Genomic DNA, 19,822 nt, shown 5'->3' with positions numbered 1-19,822 from the left:
CTATACTGGAGGCATAGACCCGCGTAAGGTCAAACGGTTTGCGATAGGGGAACTCAGGAAAAGCCACGTTTGTCTACCAGTATTAGCAATGGAGTGTTTGATGTAGTATGCAGAATACCATCTAGCAAGCGCTTGTAACGATGAACAAGCTGCTACCAGCAAAGGCTCCTCCACCCGGGATGAGGCACATGTCGACAGTCACAGCGCTAGGCGACTGTGAGGAAGTACGCGTTGATGATGGTAGAATACCGTGAAATCAGGAAGAAAGCTACATCACATATATTTCCACGGTTGTTTTGCGGTTGCATCAGTGGACTCTACTTAACTTTTACTGCCTCACTGTCACACCACAGGGTTGACAGCTTTCAATCGGATACATTACCACGTTGTCACTATGGTGGAGCGGAACGCGGCGATCACTACTACTGAGTAGCGGTAACATCGTGACGAAACAATGCATATACCTGTAGTCATTCCACAGCAACAAGGTACCACCGTTCATAAGGCGAACAAACCTAGTTCCAGTAATCACCCCACCAATTCGCCCCTTCTCTTCTTCACCTCGGAAGAAAAGCAAGTACAAGGATTTGCCTTCAGACTCAAACTTGCCTTCACAATCAAGCAAACTTGCTCATCATGGACCAAACACGCGCCGAGACAATCACCGATTTCTTCCAAACCCTCATGGATCTCAACGTCAAAATCCCCAAACTAGCCCGCGGCATGGAAGTAAAGCTACTAGCTGCATGTATGGATGCGGGGGTGGCTCCCTTTTGGGATGACTTCACTGAGCTTTCTCTACCGCAACTGCTTACTCTAGCGAGAAAGATGGAGCACGAAGCGGCGGATATGGTTAACGCAAAGATGCAGGGCAATAATTGGGATAATGAGGATATGAGGGAGCAGAAAGTGGAGTACCTCAAGGCTGTAGCGAAGGTTGGGCCTAATGCGACGCCGAAGGGGTTGGAGAATTATGCGGAAAGGGCGAAGATGATGGTGGAGATGGAGAAGATGGAGAGGGATATTGAGAAGGGTATGGAGGGACTCGTGGTGTGAGGCGGCGGGAAGATAATAATGTAGGGAGGGGAAGAGGTGCTGAGCTGCCGGTTTTGCGATATAATAGAGGTTCATCATAGAAACGCAAGATCGACGGGTTTTCCATCGTGATTGCACCGTTGCCGAGCATCCCCTCAAGATGTCAACTGACGATACTCCTTGACCGTCTCACGAAAGCAGTGGGTATTCTGTATCCACTGTAGAAAGTGGTTCGCAGCCTGAACATATCGAGTCTCTTGCTCCTGATATGTCAAAGGCGTGCCGATGTACTTTTGTCCAAGATCGCTCGCCATGCGAGCTTCCAATCTAGATACGAGATCGGCTACCTCGGCTGGCTGGAGAAGGAGTTGGTCAAGGTTGTGTGTGGCGCTCAGGCTGGAGTTCATGGCGTTGATAGCGTTCGTAAGGGCGGAGATGAATGAGCCCTTGATGTCTTGGACTGGCGGAGGAAGGGGAGCAGGGTACTGTACATCGGCAGTATGGGAAGCACCGCTGTCGCCACGCAACCCAAACGCGTCGGCGACATGCCCCTTCGCAGACGAGATGAAGTTCCTCAGACGCCGATGGTAGCCTTTCACCTTGTCCACAAACGAGTTGAGTCTGCCGCAATCACGGAGTTCACACTCAGACTGGCTATCGTACGCTCTCTCAATTGCCGCATCATCTCGCTTGAAGATTGAGCCCTGCATTGCGGAGTCGATGCGGTGAAGGACTGCGAGTTCGTCTTGATGCACCATATCCATCATTTCTGAAGGTTGTAAGCGCTCTTTCTGCGCTGACCGTGCTTTGTCGTTCATGCGCTTCGCTTTGCGTAGCATACGACAGAGAAAGTGTCGGCGCTTGTCGACTGATAACCTTTGAAGCGAAGGTGGCGCTTCCAGGGGATTCAGGGCGTCGAACTCTTCTTGGTTCAGCGTCGGATCGGCCCAGCTATCGTGAGCGGATACGTCGGCCATCTCGACGTCTCTGGAGTACAAGACCTCTTTCACTCTTGCTAGGAAGTTGCGTGCGTCGCCCAGAGCGATGAGCGAGGTCTGTACCCCGTCTTTGTATTTGTTGTCAAGCCACGTGTCTGACGGAGGAGTGGAACGAGATGATACTTCCATGTGTATGTCATGGAGGACCTTGGCATCCAGACTATGCATCAGCTCGTAAAGCCCATTCTGATCGAGCAGCATGCCCTAAAAGGGGCTCAATTTGCAGTGCATTCTTTCCACTTCGTCATGGAAGAACTCCAGCCCTTTTAGGCGAAGCGCGTAAGAGATTCCGTCGAGATAGCCGTGATCCCCTTGCCGTGGCGCTAACTTCGTGTGTGCAGGTAAAGTCGACTCCGGGGATGCATTACCAGGCTGGAATGTGAATACAGCGCCAAGAAAGGGAGAGTCTCCGGGTCCTGGAGCGGAACTGGTCTGGATATCTGGAGCACCATCGAAGTCGTAGTCCATGTCGTCCGATTCAGCTGCAGTGGTTGCATTGCCCTCATGGCTGACATTCCAGTTGAAGCCAGTTTTCATCGGAAGTGTGTTGGTCTGCCAGTGGCCAGCGACAGAGCCCGAAGCCACGTTCCGCTTGGCAGCGAGGATGGCTGCAGGCACAGGCACACCCGAGCAATCACTGACCTTGGAGACGAAACGGCCGATGAGAGCGAAGAAAATCTGCTTGTCTGATATGTTTTCAAGCTCGAACTTGATAGCAGCGATCAATTCCTTGTACCGATCGTCGGTGATGGCAATGTCCGTGGCGGTGATGTGGTAGTCGATGGCTTTGCTTAGTATGCCCTCGAGCGAATACAAAGCTTCGTTGTCGTTGTGGAAAATCCTCTCCCTGCGGAAGATGCTGTTCAGGGATGAACCGATGTCTTTGACGCCCTGCTTGCGGACTCGCTTGGGAAGAGTAGAGCCGACGACATATATAACAGTGGTGCGCTCAATGTTCTTATCGATGGCGAGGTCGGCGAAGCCGCTGAGCGCTGCTTTGATGTGCGCGAGATCATTGCTCGCCGGGGGTTGTGAAGGCTATGAGATGTTAATTACGAGTCTGGCGATCAGGGCGCGATACAAACCATAGACAAGCCATACGATGCGCCGCTGGCGAACATGGTAGCAGTGTCCATGGCCTTTGTCATGTTAGTCTTGACTTATTGAGTTGATGTTAACGCCCTTACAAGACTGCGGTCAACTAGTCTGTGGTCGAGGTGACGATAGTGTACGGTACACGCGTCTGTAATGAGGAGTGGCGACGGAGGACCAGTGGAGAGCGATTTGTCTAGCGAAGACTGTGAAGTGCACAACGGATGAAAGTCTGTGATGGAAGAGATCAACCGATGGGAGTGCTGATGGTTCAAGGAGCGTGGGTGCGAGAAGTGCGTCTGTGCCAGTGGGGTTGAGCTGGGTAGCAGAGGGGCGACGATAGTTCACAGCGTCAGAGGCGGCGCGTGATAAAGCATTGTTCGAGTCGCCAAGACTGACAGCAGAGTGCGCTGCGGGTCAGCTGCTATTGTAGCTATTCTGGCAGGTATTCGTGGTAGTGAAAGTGCAAAACGACTGAGCACCGGCGCAAAGTGAGCTGCAGAGCGTGGTATGCTTCTCCCAACCTTGAATAGCTACAAAATGAAGCTTGAAACAAAGACCGGTCGCCAGTCATGATGCAAGACTGCAGCGTCATTAGAAACGTTTGAGAATGCCTCGGACGCAACACATTGAAATCCGGGACGGGGGAGAATCAAGATTCGCTTGATCCTACCATGTTTTGCTGAGCCGTCTCCATATGCTCATCCACAAGGTCACCAGTATGAGCACTTATCCATGACAGTGGTACGATTGGCATGATCTTGTTGGAGTTCGAATTTCTTGGCGCTGTCTGCGCGGGACATCACAGCTACCGGTCTTGGTTTCCGCATCCTGCGTCATCCATAGTATGTACATCCGCTATGCCCAATGTTGTCTTCATTTCACGCTTGTAGATTCTCGCACCCCTGCCCGTGCTCATCAAGAGCTCAGTGATCCCATGGATGCTTCCAGCCGAGGAGCGCTGGACCGTCCTTCTTCGCGCGGTACATCAACTGCCATTGTTAGCGCTATGCCACCTTCTTTCCGTTCCTTCCACATACGAAGAACCACATGGATGCGCCGAGGCCGGTAGCCATGAATCGGTAAAGCGGTCGGACCGGGTGGATGTGGATGGGGTGGTTCGGGTGCGGCGCATATTTGGGCGGGCCCATGCGGGCTCGTGTGGGTTGCATGATGACTGGGAGCCTGGTAGACTTTCAGTACTGTAAATTGAGTGTAGTGTGTGGTAGCATATCGTACCTGGTTGCTATAGGGTGCAATGGCCTGTTGACGTCTTTCGCGATGGAGGTGTGGTTAAGGTCGATCGGAGGCTACGCTAGCGTGTGGCGCCAAGCCAGTGCCATCAACCGTGGATCGCGTTCTTTGCTCCTTCACCTACGACAATGTCTTCGCCTATTATCATGCCCGCACAATAGCTTCTGCGTTCTAACTCCTATCCATGGCAGCGCATGCCATCGCGACCACGTAAATCTCGCAACATCACGCCACCGGGTTGGAGAAATAGCCCGACTCCCCTGCGGACATCTGCGCCGAGGACCACTAGCAGCCGGTACAAAGCGTCGCCGCGAATCTTCCATCACGAACTCAAGCCACCACCACCGCCGCCGACATGGCAAACTCGGCAGGCGCGACGCCATCGCAGACCCTGCAGCGACGTTTCAAAGGATGCAGCAAGATCGGCGAATACGAAATGATGAAGAAGCTTGGAGAGGGCACTTTTGGTGAAGTCCACATGGCGCGACAAAAGGCTACTGGCAGCATCTTTGCGCTGAAGAAGATCCTGATGCACAACGAGAAAGATGGCTTCCCTATTACGGCGCTGCGAGAAATCAAGCTGCTGAAGATGTTATCGCACGACAACGTCCTCAAGTTGGAAGAGATGGCCGTAGAACGACCAAAGACCGAGGGCAGGAAACGCGCCATCTTGTACATGGTCACCCCATACGCAGACCACGATCTATCAGGTCTCCTCGACAACCCCGAAGTTCAGTTCAAGGAGGCGCAAATCAAGTGCTACATGCTGCAGCTGTTCAAGGGCCTGCGATACCTCCACGATAACCACATCCTACATCGAGATATGAAGGCCGCCAATCTTCTCATCAACAACCGCGGACGGCTACAAATAGCGGATTTCGGTCTCGCGCGACACTACGACGAAGCGGTACCACAACGGGGCAGGGGGAACGGCGAAGCCAAGCGTGAATACACTACATTGGTTGTGACTAGATGGTATCGGCCCCCAGAGCTTCTTCTGCAGCTCAGGAAGTACACCCCGGCTATCGACATGTGGGGTGCGGGTTGTGTGTTTGGAGAGATGTTCAAGCGCAAGCCCATCCTCGCAGGACAGAGCGACATTCACCAAGCCCAGATCATCTTCGAGCTTGTCGGATCGCCCAACGACGACAGCATGCCGGGGTGGCGCGATCTGCCCGGCGCGGAACCCATACGCGCATTCCCCGTCCACACGGGTACTATCGCTCAACGGTTCCGCGAACTCTCGCCTGTCGGATTGTCACTCATCAAAGACCTCATGAGGCTCGACTGGCGGAAACGAATCAACGCCATCGACGCCATCGACCACCCATACTTCCGAGAACAGCCACTCCCAATGCGCGAGGAAGACATCCCTACTTTTGCAGATTCACACGAGCTAGATCGACGGAACGCGCGAGGCCAGAAGCAAGCACTACCACCAGCACCACAAGGCGGCACAGTCGGCGGCGGACCAAACGGCGAATGGACCGGCCAAGGTCCACCACCACAATCATGGCAGAACGGCGACCGAAGATACGGCGGCCCACAAGACCGCGGTCCACCAGGCGTCGACAGAGGCCAAAGAGGAGGCTACGACCGCCGCTACGAACACCGGCCTCCACCCCCACCACCAGTTGGTGACCGGCGACCGAACTGGGGCAACGGCGCAGACAGAGGCCACAACGGTCTCCCACCACCTCCCGCAGACGGCCGTCACCCCCTCCCACCTGTCCCCCGCTACGGCCCCGATGGCGCAGACCGCAGGAGACAACCGCCAGCTGCCGCCGGCGGCGACACCTATATACCCAGCTACGGTGCAGAAGGTCCTCGCCGCTCCCGCGAACCAGACGATCGACCTCGCCGCGGCTCGCGCGACTCCGGTAACTCGAGAGAAGGATACACAGATGACCGCTCAGACCGGAACCGCGCATACAGAGATCGACCAGATCGGAATGACGCGAGGGGCTTTGCTAGGGAACGGAGAGATGGACGGACACGATCGCGTAGTCCAGACCGCAGAGACCAAAGACGCGATAACCGGGATAACAGGGAAAGAGATGCGGATATCTACCGTAGACGATAGGTCTGCTACGGTTGCAATAACCGAAAAGCGCACGACGGGATCTACGCCATCGGTACATGTACTGGTACAAGGTTTCAACAGACACTTAATGAGAGGAGTAAGACATGGCAGTTTGAGAGCTTCGCTGTCAAGATGCGCGTGCATGAGAGGTGGGGTGCTGCGGCTGAACCTGTGGTTTATTAGGATGAAGAACGGGTGGCTGCTGAGATGGGCGTTTCTGGTTGAGGGGTTCTTAGCATTTCTCTGGCGTACATGACTTCTTGCTTGGAGGAGGGGCTTTATTGATTCGATTATGGGCATGAATACCAAGTTCTAGTGTATGATAGGATGGACAGACAGACAGATAGCATGGCGTGGTATAGGTAGTTTTGGGGAAGTAGTGGTAAAGAAACAGATCACAATATGTTCACTGTTGCATTGCTTATTATTATGATGTATCGCGCACATTCAAAGATATCATAAGTTCACTTGGCTCGATTAGATCCTTCCGTGTGTGGTTCTTGGCGGGGCTGCTGGAGAGGCGACAAGCGGGAAGCCGCGCCTCAACTTCATTCTGCCTCCACCACCTGCATCATCACGCACAACAGCTGACGACGGGCCGCAGCTAAACATACAGCGATGCGGTGCCGGCATTGACATCGATACTGATACCGCTTCGGCATCACAGCATACGGCAAAACTGACGGGGCACCACCCCGACAGGAAAAATCGAACACTCACTGCTAAGGGATGACTTCTACAAACGCTGCACAACACAATAAGAAGCCCTAGATTTTTTTAGAGAAGCTCTACACTATATTTTATATAGAGTAGATTCTTTCCTGTAAGGTTGTTATTCTTAAATCTATTGTTGTTGTAACGTTGTAGAGTTGTAAAAGTTAACCTCGCTTGTTAGTGTTTCGTTATTCCTGTCGGAGTGGTGGGGGCGCCTGAAGATGCAGGCGCAGCGAAGGAAGCTTGGCGGACTCAGCCTCAGCGTCTCCGTGGTGCGCCCCGCAAACCGGTGAAGATGGCTGAGCCTCGTCTCTTCGACTTCTGTCTATCGTACTCGTACGCTTGAACTCCTACATCATTCTTCGTTTCCGCGACTGCGAGTTCCCTTACGCCAGCTCTCTGGTGGTCGATCGCTAGCTTGTCATTGCCTGTCTCCACTTCCCGAAGCGTTCATCACGGTTGAGACGCAAACACCCAAATCCACCTTACGAACGCAGCACAGCCTTTTTTACGAGCTCTTCCCTCGGTGCTCGCGTCTTTCCCAAACGTATGCTCTTCTCAGCTCTTTCGACCCGCAACTCTTGCCGGATGTGGAGCCATGCCACGATGCCATGAGTGCAGCAAGGTTGTGATTCCGAGGCGCAAACCCGGTGAACCCAGCAAACGACTTCGTACATGGTCCTCTGGACCCGAACTAATCAGATCTGCCGACAGTGGTTGCGATCTGTGCTCCTTCATTCGGAAAGAGATAGAGAAAGTTTCCGCGGCAAACCTTCGACGCATCGATAACGAGCTCCCGATTGTGCTTCGAGACCACAACGGAGTAATTGAGTTGGGCGAGGACAAAATTTGCTCTTACGGCCCCGCGCCTTACTTTTCCTATCGCCTTCATATAGGTTCGAGCCCGATGTATCATGATGATGATACCCTAGAACCTCCCTATGACCCGGTCCTGCGTGCTCGTGAGCTTCTGGAAGCCTGTATGCTTGGCGATAAGCATGAGCATGACCTCTGTCAGCCAATTGAAGTGGATTCAAAGATGAAGCTACCCTCTCTTCCACGTCGTCTGCTCGATCTTTCCCATGGCAATGTCGTTCTCACGCTTGACACGCAAGACTGGATCGTCAGGAACCGCGCTACGGCGGATGAGCTTTCGAAATATTGTACCCTGAGCTATCGCTGGGGTCAAGGTCCACCAGCTTGTATGTTGAGAACGCAGCTCACTAAAGACCGGATTACATTCCTTATCAGCATGCCACAAACCTTCCAGGATGCGATTATGGTCGCACGGGGTCTAGGGATACGTTTTCTCTGGATCGACGCCTTGTGCATAGCTCAACCAAGCGCACACGGGGATTATACGGACTGGAATGCAGAAGGACCGCGCATGTGGCTTGTTTACCAAAATTCGATATGCACTATTTCTGCTACTTGCTCCAATAACCCAAATGAAGGGTTTTTGGGGAAAGTTGAAACAGACTACAATCCGCCATGTGGCATCTCTGCAGAACCAATGACCGATGGAGCAGAAGAGCGCTTGCGCCTTCACTCTGCTGTGTCGACATTTTACAGCTCAGTAGTAGCCTCCTCTTTGAACAGGCGCGGCTGGGTTGCACAAGAGCGCCTACTCTCGCGGAGGATACTACATTTCACCGAAGAAGGGGTGTTTTGGGAGTGCCAAGCAACTGACATAACCGAGGATCTTAGCGACGATGAACTTGCAGCCGAACAAGCCGAAATCGGTCAGAACATAGGATCACATCACGCTTCTTTAATGATCTTCGGAAACTGGCTAGCTTTCATTGAACTCTACTCACTCTCGGAATTCACGTTACAAACAGACCGTTTGACAGCCCTGTCGTCGATTGCAAGATGTGTAGCGACCGAACGTTTTGGGCATGGATATTACGCTGGCATATGGGAGTCACATCTATCCAGATGTCTTTCCTGGAAATCTAGTACTCCATGTTCCGCTCGAACGAGGGAAAAATGTCTTACCATTGCGCCATCTTGGAGCTGGGCATCGGTACCTGGCGGAATTGAGTATCGTACACGTCGTCTCGGTGCACATTCGGAAGCCTTGGCGGAGATAATCGACGTACAAGTGATACTAGCTGAGGCCAGCAACCAGTATGGGAACTTAACGAAGGCCTCTTTGAAGCTACGTGCCCCCGTTGTTGACCTTTCTTTACCGACCACCGGAAGATTTGATCCAGAATTCGACGAGCCATGTTTCTCCATTTTCTCGTACCTAAGCGCGAGTTTAGCCTGGGACGAGGTTCAAGACCCTCACATCGCGACGAAGGTATACACTGTTGTTTTAGTAGGCATCATCGACGAATACCCGGGTTTCATCTTGTATGACGCTATAGTTGTCAGCCGGTTACGATCAACGGATGGTGAAGATGGAGAGGGCTCATATGAGGTGTACCGGCGCATTGGACAGCTCTATTACTGGTTTCATGGTGGGAGAGAAATGAATTCAGATCATTCGGATAGAGAATTTGAACTTCGTTTGTTGCGCGATACATTGTTTCCTAATGTAGCTTTGCGGACTATTGTCATAGAGTAATACAATTTAGTATACTAGCAGTTTGTCTCTTACACGCTTAACACGCGCTGAGGAACGAGAGTAGACGGGGAAGAGTTTATGACATCATGATGCGCGCTGAACCTTACCTAGGTAAGTACAAGCTTCTACTCCTGCTTGAACTATATGCTCCCGACATTTGACAATGTAACATTCCTCAGATCATGCAGCGAACTGCTAGTCTCGAGTATCTTTAACAACAGAGTCGGATAATCCCATCCCAAGCCAGCAGCAGCCAGTGCCGTCAGGCTAGCTTGGTTCTCTCTACCCGGCCTACCAGGACCCGTCATGTTCTGGTCATAGTTTAGCCATGTTATCAACAGCAGATCTCAATGAACCTACCGGTTTCATATTGACATCGAAAAGAGCGAACGGGGACGATCTATCCTCACTGAACCGACGAGCGTCAATTCGAATAGGAGCAGTACATTGAAGCAGCTTCGCCACCTCGACACACTGTCGCTGTACCTCGCCATACTGTGGATCGGCCAGATGTTCGTCTTCGGAAAGACAGCGAGAGTTTTGCACAATAGCGACTGTGCCGTTGTAAGGTGCCACACCTGTTCGTAGTCAGTTAGCATTGCAGACGCTTTTCCAACTCCACAGAGCCAACCCACCTTCAGCGTGATTGATCCGTTCCACAACCGGCATCGCCCAATAACCATCCTGTCCCGTCGCAGGCGAAGGCGGCATAACAGTAACAGTGACTTCCTGCCCCGCAAGAAAGTCTTCGACGATCACGGACGCATCCTCTCCCAGTAAATCGCCGCAATGGTCGATCAGTTCCTCTTCGGAGCGACAAACTCTCACTCCGTGGCTTCCTCGTCCTCTAACCGGCTTGGCGACAACAGGATACCGAAGATCTTCCCACAGTACCTCCATAAGATCTTCATCATCAATCATAACACGCGCCTCCGGCAGCGTAAAACCACCACGAGCACGAAGAAGATCGTTGACAAACGCCTTATCATCGCACAGCTCCACCAACTTCGGTGGCTGTCCCACAACCTTCACCGTCTGCGCCACACTCGTCAGACTATCTGCCGTCTGAAGCGGATGCTTCGCGAAGAGTATAGTGTTAGCCCAGAGATGCGTGGCTCCCTTCTCCAGCGCCCACGCAATCTCAGTCTCTGTATCTCCAAAACACCATTCTTCATCTTTTTGTGGATCTGAGGCGGAGGCGGGCGTGATGACGGAGACGGGGCTGTGGTGTTGGTGGGTTAGTGCGTGGGCGATGTCTGCGCTGGAGTCTCTGTAGCCTTGGTAAGGTCGTTAATATTGCCTCGGAAGTGTGGAGTAGGAAGTAGAATGGCGTACCCCCGGGCTTCTTGGGCTTGCGCACTCCGTTGATTAATGGTGGAGCGAGTTCTTGGTATAGGACTGCTACGCGTGGCGCGATGGTGCTCATGTGTCGGGAAGCAGTGGTAATACGCACACGGCGTCCAAGAGCTGACTTCGCAAAGCACCTCGTTGTATTAATCATGGCAGCCAACCAAGTCATGCATGGCTAAACGTGGTTCAAGGTTGGTGTTGAAGTACACGGTTGTGCTCGGAAAGGTCCGACAGGCGTTCGGAAACGTTTCCGAGCCCGCCGTGCACCAACAGATATCACGACTTCTGCACATACTCGGATAGCACGAACAATCGTGTCTCGATTGTGGAACTTGAGAGCACTCTCTATCTGATCGCGCACGTGGTGGAAGGCCTCGTCCAGGCTAGAGATTGCAGTGCATGTCTGTAAAGACGCATTGCGCGGCCATTTGCATACCTGCTGTTACAGAAACCTTCCTGTCGGTACCTTCCCGCGGTTTACTCCCGAATTCAACCCGCGTGGCTCGTTACATCGCACGACGGGGCTATGCGGAAGTTACGAATGACTGGCTACTTTTTCGTCGTTCTGGTTACATCCTTCCACGGTTAGCGACTATGCCTGCTCCTCCGCGCTAAAGATTGCAGTGCAGAAAGAAGCGACAAGGATAGGGTGCGACTTCTAATTATACTGCGGTCTGAATACTGAGACTGTGCTGTGGTATAATCGCTATGTCGCTAATACAAACATTAAATTTAGAAAGAGCCGGATAACTTAAGATCTTGTACTTCTTGTGATACAACCAAAGCCATATCGGGCTTAGCCCGCGATGAGATGGCCTCTCCCGCGCTAGAGATCGCAGTGCACTCTGCCAGTTACTGCATCCAGCTATCGCGCCTGGGACGACGTCTTCCACGCTAGAAATTGCAGTGCATGGCCCGACAAGAGCAACTTGGCAATAATTAGACCCCTGTTTTCAGCTTCACCGGTGGGCCGCAGCGTATGGTCCTCCAGCCACCATTTCTGCGCATCCATCCATACCAATGATTCTCGGAACCGATGTGGGTTGGATCCGTGTGGCTTGCAGCGGTGCGTAACAGGGCGGTGCAAAAGACGTGTATTATTGGCTATATCTTCCGCCTACGTACTCGTCGCCGCTAGAGATTGCAGTGCAATAAATTGATGCGTTGTTGTTCGGCCTGACCTGTACAAATGCTGCCTGGTCAATCAGACAATCCGGTCTAAACCCGCGCATGGCTTACCGTAATGACCGATCGCAGGGCTTTGCACAAGCCTTTTGACAGCCACCAAATTCTTGGAGAGTTGTATGACTGGCTACTTCACTCATATATCTCCTCTTCCACGCTAGAAATTGCAGTGCAAAATCAAAAAGGTGTGCAGCACACAACACCACGACCCGGCTATGCAAACGGTCGTACATTACTGGCTAGTTGCCTGACAGACTTGCTCGTCGCCGCTAGAAATTGCAGTGCAAAGGGATGTCCGTTCTCACAGCCCCTCCCACTCTGGCCGACACCGACACCCCCTCCGCCTCACATGCAACACGCCCCTCTCCGCCGCCCTCACCATCCAATCCACCCACTCAATCTCATGTTCCACCATGCCCCTCCACTCGCCCGTCTCAATCCTCTCATCCTTACTCTTCACCAACCAATCTCGTAACCTCCTCACGCACGACTCTAAACTCTCCGCTACACTATCTTCCGTCGCACCAGGCTTCTGCTGCTCCAGATACATCATGCGCTCCATGCGTGTTAGCAGGGCGAGTTGGATTGATGAGGACTCTGTGTATTTCGAGAGGAGTAGAGTGGCAGACGCGCGGAGGGCGAGGGCATCTTCGCGCGTTGCGGTTGTGCAAGGGAGGTGGCGTTGTGGGCGGGCGAGGTGGAAGGAGCCTGGGGGGCGGAGGACGACGAGGTCGTCGAAGGAGGTGGTTGGGGTTGGGATCGTTGTTGTGGAATCTCGTGATGTTGGCCTGGTCGAGCACTGTGATTGTTGGGATAGGTGAGATTGTTGCCCGTGTTGTGATTGTTGTGATCCAATTCCGCCATCCCAGTTCAGATACGGATTGCTATCCAGTGACCTCGTGGTGTGTAGTTCAGCCGACTGGTCATCCGCGTCCCCGCACTCCGTGTCGGGGTAGTCGTCTGAATCGTACATGAACGTCTCCGAGTAGCTGAATCCATAGCCTTCTCTTTTCTTGCCCGGTTTGATCAAGACCGGAGGCTGGTGGTAGATGGACGTTTGTGGTTGGATTGGTTGGACCGGAGATGCCTTGGTGGTAGACTGTGAACTCGAGGAGGAGAAGCTAGCACCGGGGGTCATGGTCAGCCCCGAGAAACTTTGATTGAAGTTGTTCTCGGAGTGGACTTGTCGCTCGACATCATCGATGAAGGATTCGGAGAAAGAGAAGCGGAGTTGGATGTTTGATGATGGTGGTGGCTGGCTCTCTGGTGGGCTGTTCCTGAGGTCACGTGCTGGTATCGACTCCCGTTGCGATGGCATGGTCGGCGCTGGCCTGTGAGATAGAGGATTATTGTTCTGCTGCTGCGGCGATATGAGCCTGGGTGACTTTGCGCCATGTATATATAGTACTTACAGGCCCTCGCCACCTAGGCGGCCGCTTGCTCTTTCCCTCGATTGCTCGACGCTCTTGTAACTTGGTTGTTTCTGTAATCACCGGAAGAGCAAGTGCATCGATGCTTCTGCTTCTGCGCAGACTGACTTGTCGCTGCTTCGTTGGACCGTCTCTCCTCTGTTTGATGTTAGTCCGATAATCATTCAACGCGCAAGTTGACTTACCTTTACAGGCATGATCGGAGTATGCATGCGCGTCGCGCGTATCCGGTTATTCGATATACCAAGGTGGTCGCACGTGTTTCGTTTAGGGAGCAGGGCAGGAATATCTTTGACTATGGGGAACGCGACTAAGATAACTGTGTTGATTGTTGATGCGTTGTGTATATATCCCGGGGTACGTCAATCGGAAGGCGCGTCCGAGTCGCGTGGGTGTTGACTAGCGTGGTTAGCGCAAAACACGACTCTCGTCCTATCACCACGGTGATCTTGAGTATCCTGAGACACATTGCCCCACTTTCTTGTAGTGTATCATCACGACTGCGATCTTTGGGTGGTGCGGACGTAGTCTTGTCGCATTACTTTTGCGCGTGCCAATGGTATCATTTCTAGCAATTCGCTCTTGTCCTCCTTTCACAACTAGTGCCGCGAACGTGCTACTTCTTTCCAGTCTCCAACAACTCCACGCCTGTCCTCACAACGCCGATCGCTGCGCCCGTCTGTATGGCTTCGTTACCACCTCCACTCAACCTGTACTCGATGTCTGCCAGACCTGCCATCCAAGTCACCATGACCTGCGGCGGCACGTCGTTGCTGACTAGCTCCTCGCTGATCGCCGTCAGGATGTCTGCCAACGCAAGACCCTTCATTATCTTCAGGTTATTGACCGTGCGCAAGCACTCTGTCATGTCGTTCTTCGATAGTAACGTCTCGATGATGTACTTGATGTCTGACGGGTGTGGTGCTGCTATGCAGTCGTAGATGGTCGTCTGCGTGATCTCGTCGCGCACGATCGTGGATGGGTCGGGTGCGGGCTTGCCGGGTGTCTGAAGCGGCGTGCTTGATGCGTGGCAGGCCTGTAGTACGTTAAGTGCCCGTCTCATGTCTCCTTTGCTGAGCGTGACGAGCGAGTCGGTCGCGTCTTGCGTGATGTTAACCTTCTCCTCCTCAATGACCTTATCGACCAAATTCCTGATGTCCCGATCCTTCAGCGGGGAGAATCGGAACCTCGTGCATCGTGATAATAACGCGGGCGAGAGCTTGTGTGTGTAGTTGGCGATGATACAGAAGCGAGTGTTTGCGGTGTACTTCTCCATGATTCGTCGCAGGGCCATCTGCGCGGTCGCAGTCATGGCATCGGCTTCGTCGAGGATAATGAGCTTGAATGTTGCCAGCGATGAATCTCCAGCCTTGGGTGCCGCAGAGAAAATCTGCTTTGTGCTACTGAATGTCTTGATCTGCTCCCTCACAACATCAATACCTCTGTCGTCTGAGGCGTTCAGCTCCAAGACCATCTGTCGCATGTTCTTATTTCCGTATATGCGGCGTGCGAGTGCGAGGACGGTCGATGTCTTTCCGGTACCTGGAGGGCCGTAGAGGAGAAGATGGGGTAGTCGCTGGATGCGTTAGCTTAGCTTCTTGGAGGCAATTCCAGACCGTACATTTGAGTCTACAAACTTGTTGATGGTCGCTATTATGTCCTTGTGGCCTTCGACGTCATCGAGTGAATTTGGTCGGTACTTCTCCACCCTATTTGATGTTTAGCAGATATGCGAAGTCGACATAGATCGAGACTTACCATGGTAGGGAATCCTCAGCTTCAACGGGTAGATTCGCAGCGCTCCTCTTGCCCTTCTTTTGGTCTCCGCCAAAAGTGATCGAGTTGTCTACTGCGGGCGCATCCACGTCCATCTCATCTTCGTAGTCGGACATTGCGATATTTGTAATGACGACGTAGAGGGTTTCTATATATTTCGAGGCCGAATTGAGGTCGTTGGAACGTTGATTGGCGGTATGGAAGCTGTTAGTAAGAAATCCGAGGGAGACGCGCCGCGCGCAGGGACGCGTTGATGGGGCGGCTTAGTCACCCCCCGCTGCTCAGCCCTACCAGCACACCTCACCGAGCGGAGCTGCGCCGTCACCTCCGCCGAGCTCCCAGAACACCCAGACACCACACAAGCTAGGCGACAACCTCAAGATGCCGGTAGGTTAGAGCTTGCGTTCTTTAAACCAATGCTTCACGTGTCATTCAGCATGCATACAGACAGCTAACACCCGCCAGGCCTACCACTCCGTCTTCCTCGATGAGCCCAATCAGCAATTGATTGGTACAGCTATACCCTCCAGCTCCGGCATGGGCAAAAGTGACTGACCGGCGCATCAGGCAACTTTGCTCTCCTTCCACTTCGCACACGCACCCGCGGCCCTGCCATCCAGCTGCCAGCTCTACCTGCCGATGTCACGGAGCTCACCATCGATGCCTCACACGAGTCGTACGATCCGCTAGACGAGATCCTTGCCCTCTTCCGCGCCAACACATTCTTCCGCAACTTCGAGATCAAGGGGCCCGCCGATCGTGTCCTCATCTATGGCATCCTATACGTTAGTGAGGTACTGGGAAAGATCAAGCCGGGCATGTCACGGAGAGAAGCTGAGAAGGTATGCTGTAGGGTGGGCGGATGAAGAAGGTGGACGCTCGAAGCTGACTATTTGGCAGGCTGTCATGAACATCGCGCTGGATACCAACTTTGCGATTCCGGGCGACGCAGGCTTCCCGCTCAATCAGGCCTTCGAGGCGCCAGCGGACAGGAACGGCGCTGAAGTGCTGCGACAGTACATCATGCAGATGCGACAAGAGTTAGCGACACGGTTACTGAACAGGGTATACGCGGACGAGACAAACGCACCCAGCAAGTGGTGGCTCAGCTACACCAAGAGGAAGTTCATGGGCAAGGCTTTGTAGATGAGCATGGACTTGGTTACTGCGTGGTTGAGGTTGTGTGACAGATGTCGCAATCAATGAACTAACAAGACATTCTCTGGTTCGCGACAATGGTGTAGTACTACCTTCTCCATCATGTTCATGTGTCTCTTCTGTCAAAACGTCCTGGCTGAATGTCAACATCCCGTGATTTTGTACAATTTCCAGGGTCTAGTCACGCGCTGACGTCATGAGCTCTTGCCCTGCACTACCTGCGTTTGGGCAGCAGGCGCGGACGCTGGCGTTCTATTTGCTTGATCGCCGAAGCCTGCATTCCCGCTGCAACGTCAACGCGCAACACCCATTTTCTAATTTCTAATTCCTTATTGTGCGCGCACTCGATTCGGCGGGGTCATCTTCAGCTGCCCTTATCATCGCTCGCTACGCATGCCCCGGCTGCCCTTTGGACCTAGCCACATGTCAGCTCCACCGACAGGCCAAACAACGGAGATGCAGGGTATGCCAAGACTTCGGGAGGTTTACGCCTGATGTCAAGCGCTAACACATGTCGAAGAAGAAGATGAATGGACCGATGTGTCCGACGACATTGCTGGACTTGGTTTGGACGGCCATGGCGAGCCTGACGATGAGAGCAACAAACCGCTTTCTGAGGAAGAGCTTGCGCTATTACCCAACAGTAGGTCTTTCAACTTCACGAACATCAGTCCCGTGATAGCAAGCCCCGACGCACGCCATTCAAGGTGGTTAGCTGACCGCGCAGTGCCCATTCTCTTCAGCAACGACCTACCACCATGCGGTCTACTGCCGCAACTTGCATACGAAAACACCGTCCACCGTCTGCGCAAACTCTGGCTCGAGCGCGCCCACCAAGAATCCGCGGACATTCCCCTCCCCAGTCTCTGCCGTCTAGTCCTAGACGACCTCAAAGCCGAAGAAGAAGAGCTCCCAGCCAGTAGCCAGGCCGGAACCAAGAACCGCACTCCTTGGCGCCGCGAAACCGTCTTCCAGTACGAACTCCGATGGGCCAAGTACTTCGTCCGGGAAGCCGAGACTGCGGAGAAGAGAGTCACGATGACGGAGAAGCAGCTCGACAAGCAGGACTTCATGGATAAGATGTACCCGATACCTAAGGAGTTGAAGATTTATGTCAACAACAAGAAGAATCAGAAGATGGTGTCGGATCTGTGGAAGGAGTGGCATCACAAGAAGAGAGGGACTGTGGAGCAGGAGAGTGCGGGGCTGGGTGTTGGAGGGGCGAAGGAGGAGGATGGTGAACCTGTGGGGGATGATGGAGAGGAGGGTGACGAGCAGGATGGGCAGAGACAATTTGTTGATCCGACGGCTTAGGAGCTGAGTCGGCAGGAACTTCATGAATGGCTGCTGGTTTTGGGATTGTGATGTGTCTTGTAACATTATCTCGCTTCAGAGAGTATTCGGTACCCATATATTTTGGTTTTACACCTTCTTCCGGAGCAAAAGAATACAGCGCGGAGTGTTAGGCTTATGTCTGTGTTTTTGTGCTTGCAACAAGGGCCTATTCGAAGGGGAGTAGATGAACTAACAGGGAGATATTGGCGGCTTTGTGGCAGTGAAGATGACTGGCCAACTGCTACCGATGTCAATTATCCCCACAACCCTCAGCTCACCCATTCATCTTCGCCAGACCAATGCATTCCTCGCTCCTCTCAGTACTGTCCAGCGGCCCATGTTCTTTAATTCCACCTTCACCTCGCCTCGACTACCACGCCTTATCATCAAGCGAGCTGTTAGCGCCATCCCCACTGCCAGAAAAGTGCCAGTCTCTCACCTTCACCTTGTCGCGCGCTCTGCCTCCCCAGCCCCGCCAGCAAGATATAAAACCCCGCTCTCCTACCTTCCCTCTTTGTCTTCCTTCCCATCCCCATCGCATACTGTCAATCGCCCATAACGCGTCTTCATCAAGCTTTCTTTAGCCTTTGCTTCTGCATAGCACTCAGCTTCGTTCTAACCAACAACATACCACAAAGTGAGTTCACTTGGCTCCCAGCATTTCGTATTTACTGACTGATACCGCAGACCAACCCCTAACACTACCGTCAAGATGGTTAACTGGACCGCCGACAAAGATCAGATCGTAAGTTCATCTCGCGCGCCGCTGGCTTGCCATTCACCTTGTCTCAGTTGCTGACCGGAATGCCAGATTCTGAAGGGTATCTTCAAGTTTCATGATATCAAGAGCAGCGCGCCACTTCTCAAGTACCTATCTGAAGAGATCGGTGGCGGTAAGTACATTCCAGCTCTTGAGTGCCATCGCACTGCCCATGTCCACACTCAATCACACCCCCAACTCTTCCCTCACAGCTCTTTCACACTCCAACCCATAGCGACTCGAGCTAATACATCCCCAGACTGCACCCCCAAGGCCGTCTCCCACCGCCTCACCAACATCCGCAAAGGCGGCACTACCCACGCCGTCGCCTCGCCAACTCGCGCCGCTTCCACACCCAAGACACCCCGTTCGAAGGCCAAGCCCGTTCTGCGCAAAAAGAAAGCCGTCTCCGAGGACGCCGACAGTGACGGTCCCCAAGGTCTCATGGACGACGACGAAGTTCTGTCTCCGACTGCAGCGCGTGGCAAGCGCACGCTCAACGGCAGGCGTAAGCCTACTTACGATGAGACCTCAGACAAGGAGGACGAGGAGGGCCAGGTCGAGGATGACTACGTCCCGATGGCTAAGCGGGTCAAGGAGGAGCCTGTTGATGAGGAGGGTGTCGTTGTTGAAGAGCTCGTTGAGGAAGAGGTTTAATTACTTTCCTGATGATCTTGGTTGGTGACGAGGGTTCTGCGACGCTGCGAACTTTGTCCACCGAAGGGTGCGATGAAGGGTTTCACGATTTGAGCTTTGGCGTTCGGCGGTTGGACTGCTTTGGATGTATGGACGGGTGAGTACCCTCGGGGTCTAGCATCGGGGGCTTCAGCTGGCATTATCTGCATGGGCGAAGTCGCGAGGCTGAACGGAGTCTGATCTGATGCTTTGGTAGCACATCTAGTAGATGCGCATCCATGAATGATCAACACTTTACTACCATAAAGACCACAGTTCCAAGCCTCGCTTGCCACAGATGCACAAGCTGACACAGATAACTAGACAATATCCATAGACCTGTAAGTGGTTATCAGCATGTGTGGCGTTTCCACCGTAGCATAATCTGTCGTTCTGCCGCGAAGT

At 53.1% G+C, this 19,822-nt stretch overlaps 8 protein-coding genes across 8 annotated transcripts; 5 read left to right on the top strand and 3 right to left on the bottom strand.

The window, feature by feature from the left end:
• Positions 1-636: 636 nt before the first annotated feature.
• J4E93_008195 (uncharacterized protein) lies at positions 637-1,056 on the top strand (the record flags this gene model as incomplete). The annotated part of the gene is made up of 1 exon (XM_049346097.1): positions 637-1,056. The coding sequence occupies one exon, from the start codon at positions 637-639 to the stop codon at positions 1,054-1,056; it is 420 nt and encodes a 139-aa protein (XP_049196498.1).
• Positions 1,057-1,190: 134 nt separating this feature from the next.
• Positions 1,191-3,154, bottom strand: J4E93_008194 (uncharacterized protein; the record flags this gene model as incomplete). Its single annotated transcript, XM_049346096.1, has 3 exons — positions 1,191-2,237; positions 2,421-3,071; positions 3,119-3,154. 3 exons carry the CDS (start codon positions 3,152-3,154, stop codon positions 1,191-1,193), a joined length of 1,734 nt encoding a protein of 577 aa, XP_049196497.1.
• Positions 3,155-4,734: 1,580 nt separating this feature from the next.
• J4E93_008193 (uncharacterized protein) lies at positions 4,735-6,462 on the top strand (the record flags this gene model as incomplete). The annotated part of the gene is made up of 1 exon (XM_049346095.1): positions 4,735-6,462. The coding sequence occupies one exon, from the start codon at positions 4,735-4,737 to the stop codon at positions 6,460-6,462; it is 1,728 nt and encodes a 575-aa protein (XP_049196496.1).
• Positions 6,463-12,584: 6,122 nt separating this feature from the next.
• J4E93_008192 (uncharacterized protein) lies at positions 12,585-13,910 on the bottom strand (the record flags this gene model as incomplete). The annotated part of the gene is made up of 3 exons (XM_049346094.1): positions 12,585-13,667; positions 13,696-13,851; positions 13,899-13,910. 3 exons carry the CDS (start codon positions 13,908-13,910, stop codon positions 12,585-12,587), a joined length of 1,251 nt encoding a protein of 416 aa, XP_049196495.1.
• Positions 13,911-14,329: 419 nt separating this feature from the next.
• J4E93_008191 (uncharacterized protein) lies at positions 14,330-15,605 on the bottom strand (the record flags this gene model as incomplete). The annotated part of the gene is made up of 3 exons (XM_049346093.1): positions 14,330-15,289; positions 15,335-15,422; positions 15,472-15,605. The coding sequence occupies 3 exons, from the start codon at positions 15,603-15,605 to the stop codon at positions 14,330-14,332; spliced, it is 1,182 nt and encodes a 393-aa protein (XP_049196494.1).
• Positions 15,606-15,870: 265 nt separating this feature from the next.
• Positions 15,871-16,635, top strand: J4E93_008190 (uncharacterized protein; the record flags this gene model as incomplete). Its single annotated transcript, XM_049346092.1, has 4 exons — positions 15,871-15,876; positions 15,955-16,000; positions 16,057-16,331; positions 16,390-16,635. 4 exons carry the CDS (start codon positions 15,871-15,873, stop codon positions 16,633-16,635), a joined length of 573 nt encoding a protein of 190 aa, XP_049196493.1.
• A 435-nt stretch (positions 16,636-17,070) lies between these two features.
• On the top strand, positions 17,071-17,961 carry J4E93_008189 (uncharacterized protein; the record flags this gene model as incomplete). The annotated part of the gene is made up of 2 exons (XM_049346091.1): positions 17,071-17,110; positions 17,168-17,961. The coding sequence occupies 2 exons, from the start codon at positions 17,071-17,073 to the stop codon at positions 17,959-17,961; spliced, it is 834 nt and encodes a 277-aa protein (XP_049196492.1).
• A 733-nt stretch (positions 17,962-18,694) lies between these two features.
• On the top strand, positions 18,695-19,399 carry J4E93_008188 (uncharacterized protein; the record flags this gene model as incomplete). Its single annotated transcript, XM_049346090.1, has 3 exons — positions 18,695-18,727; positions 18,794-18,875; positions 19,002-19,399. 3 exons carry the CDS (start codon positions 18,695-18,697, stop codon positions 19,397-19,399), a joined length of 513 nt encoding a protein of 170 aa, XP_049196491.1.
• Positions 19,400-19,822: the final 423 nt, after the last annotated feature.

This window comes from Alternaria ventricosa, assembly GCF_023758065.1.
Source record: "Alternaria ventricosa strain BMP 2768 chromosome Unknown scaffold_16, whole genome shotgun sequence".
Taxonomy (NCBI): Eukaryota; Fungi; Ascomycota; class Dothideomycetes; order Pleosporales; family Pleosporaceae; genus Alternaria; species Alternaria ventricosa.
This window is presented reverse-complemented; position numbering and strand designations above follow the sequence as displayed.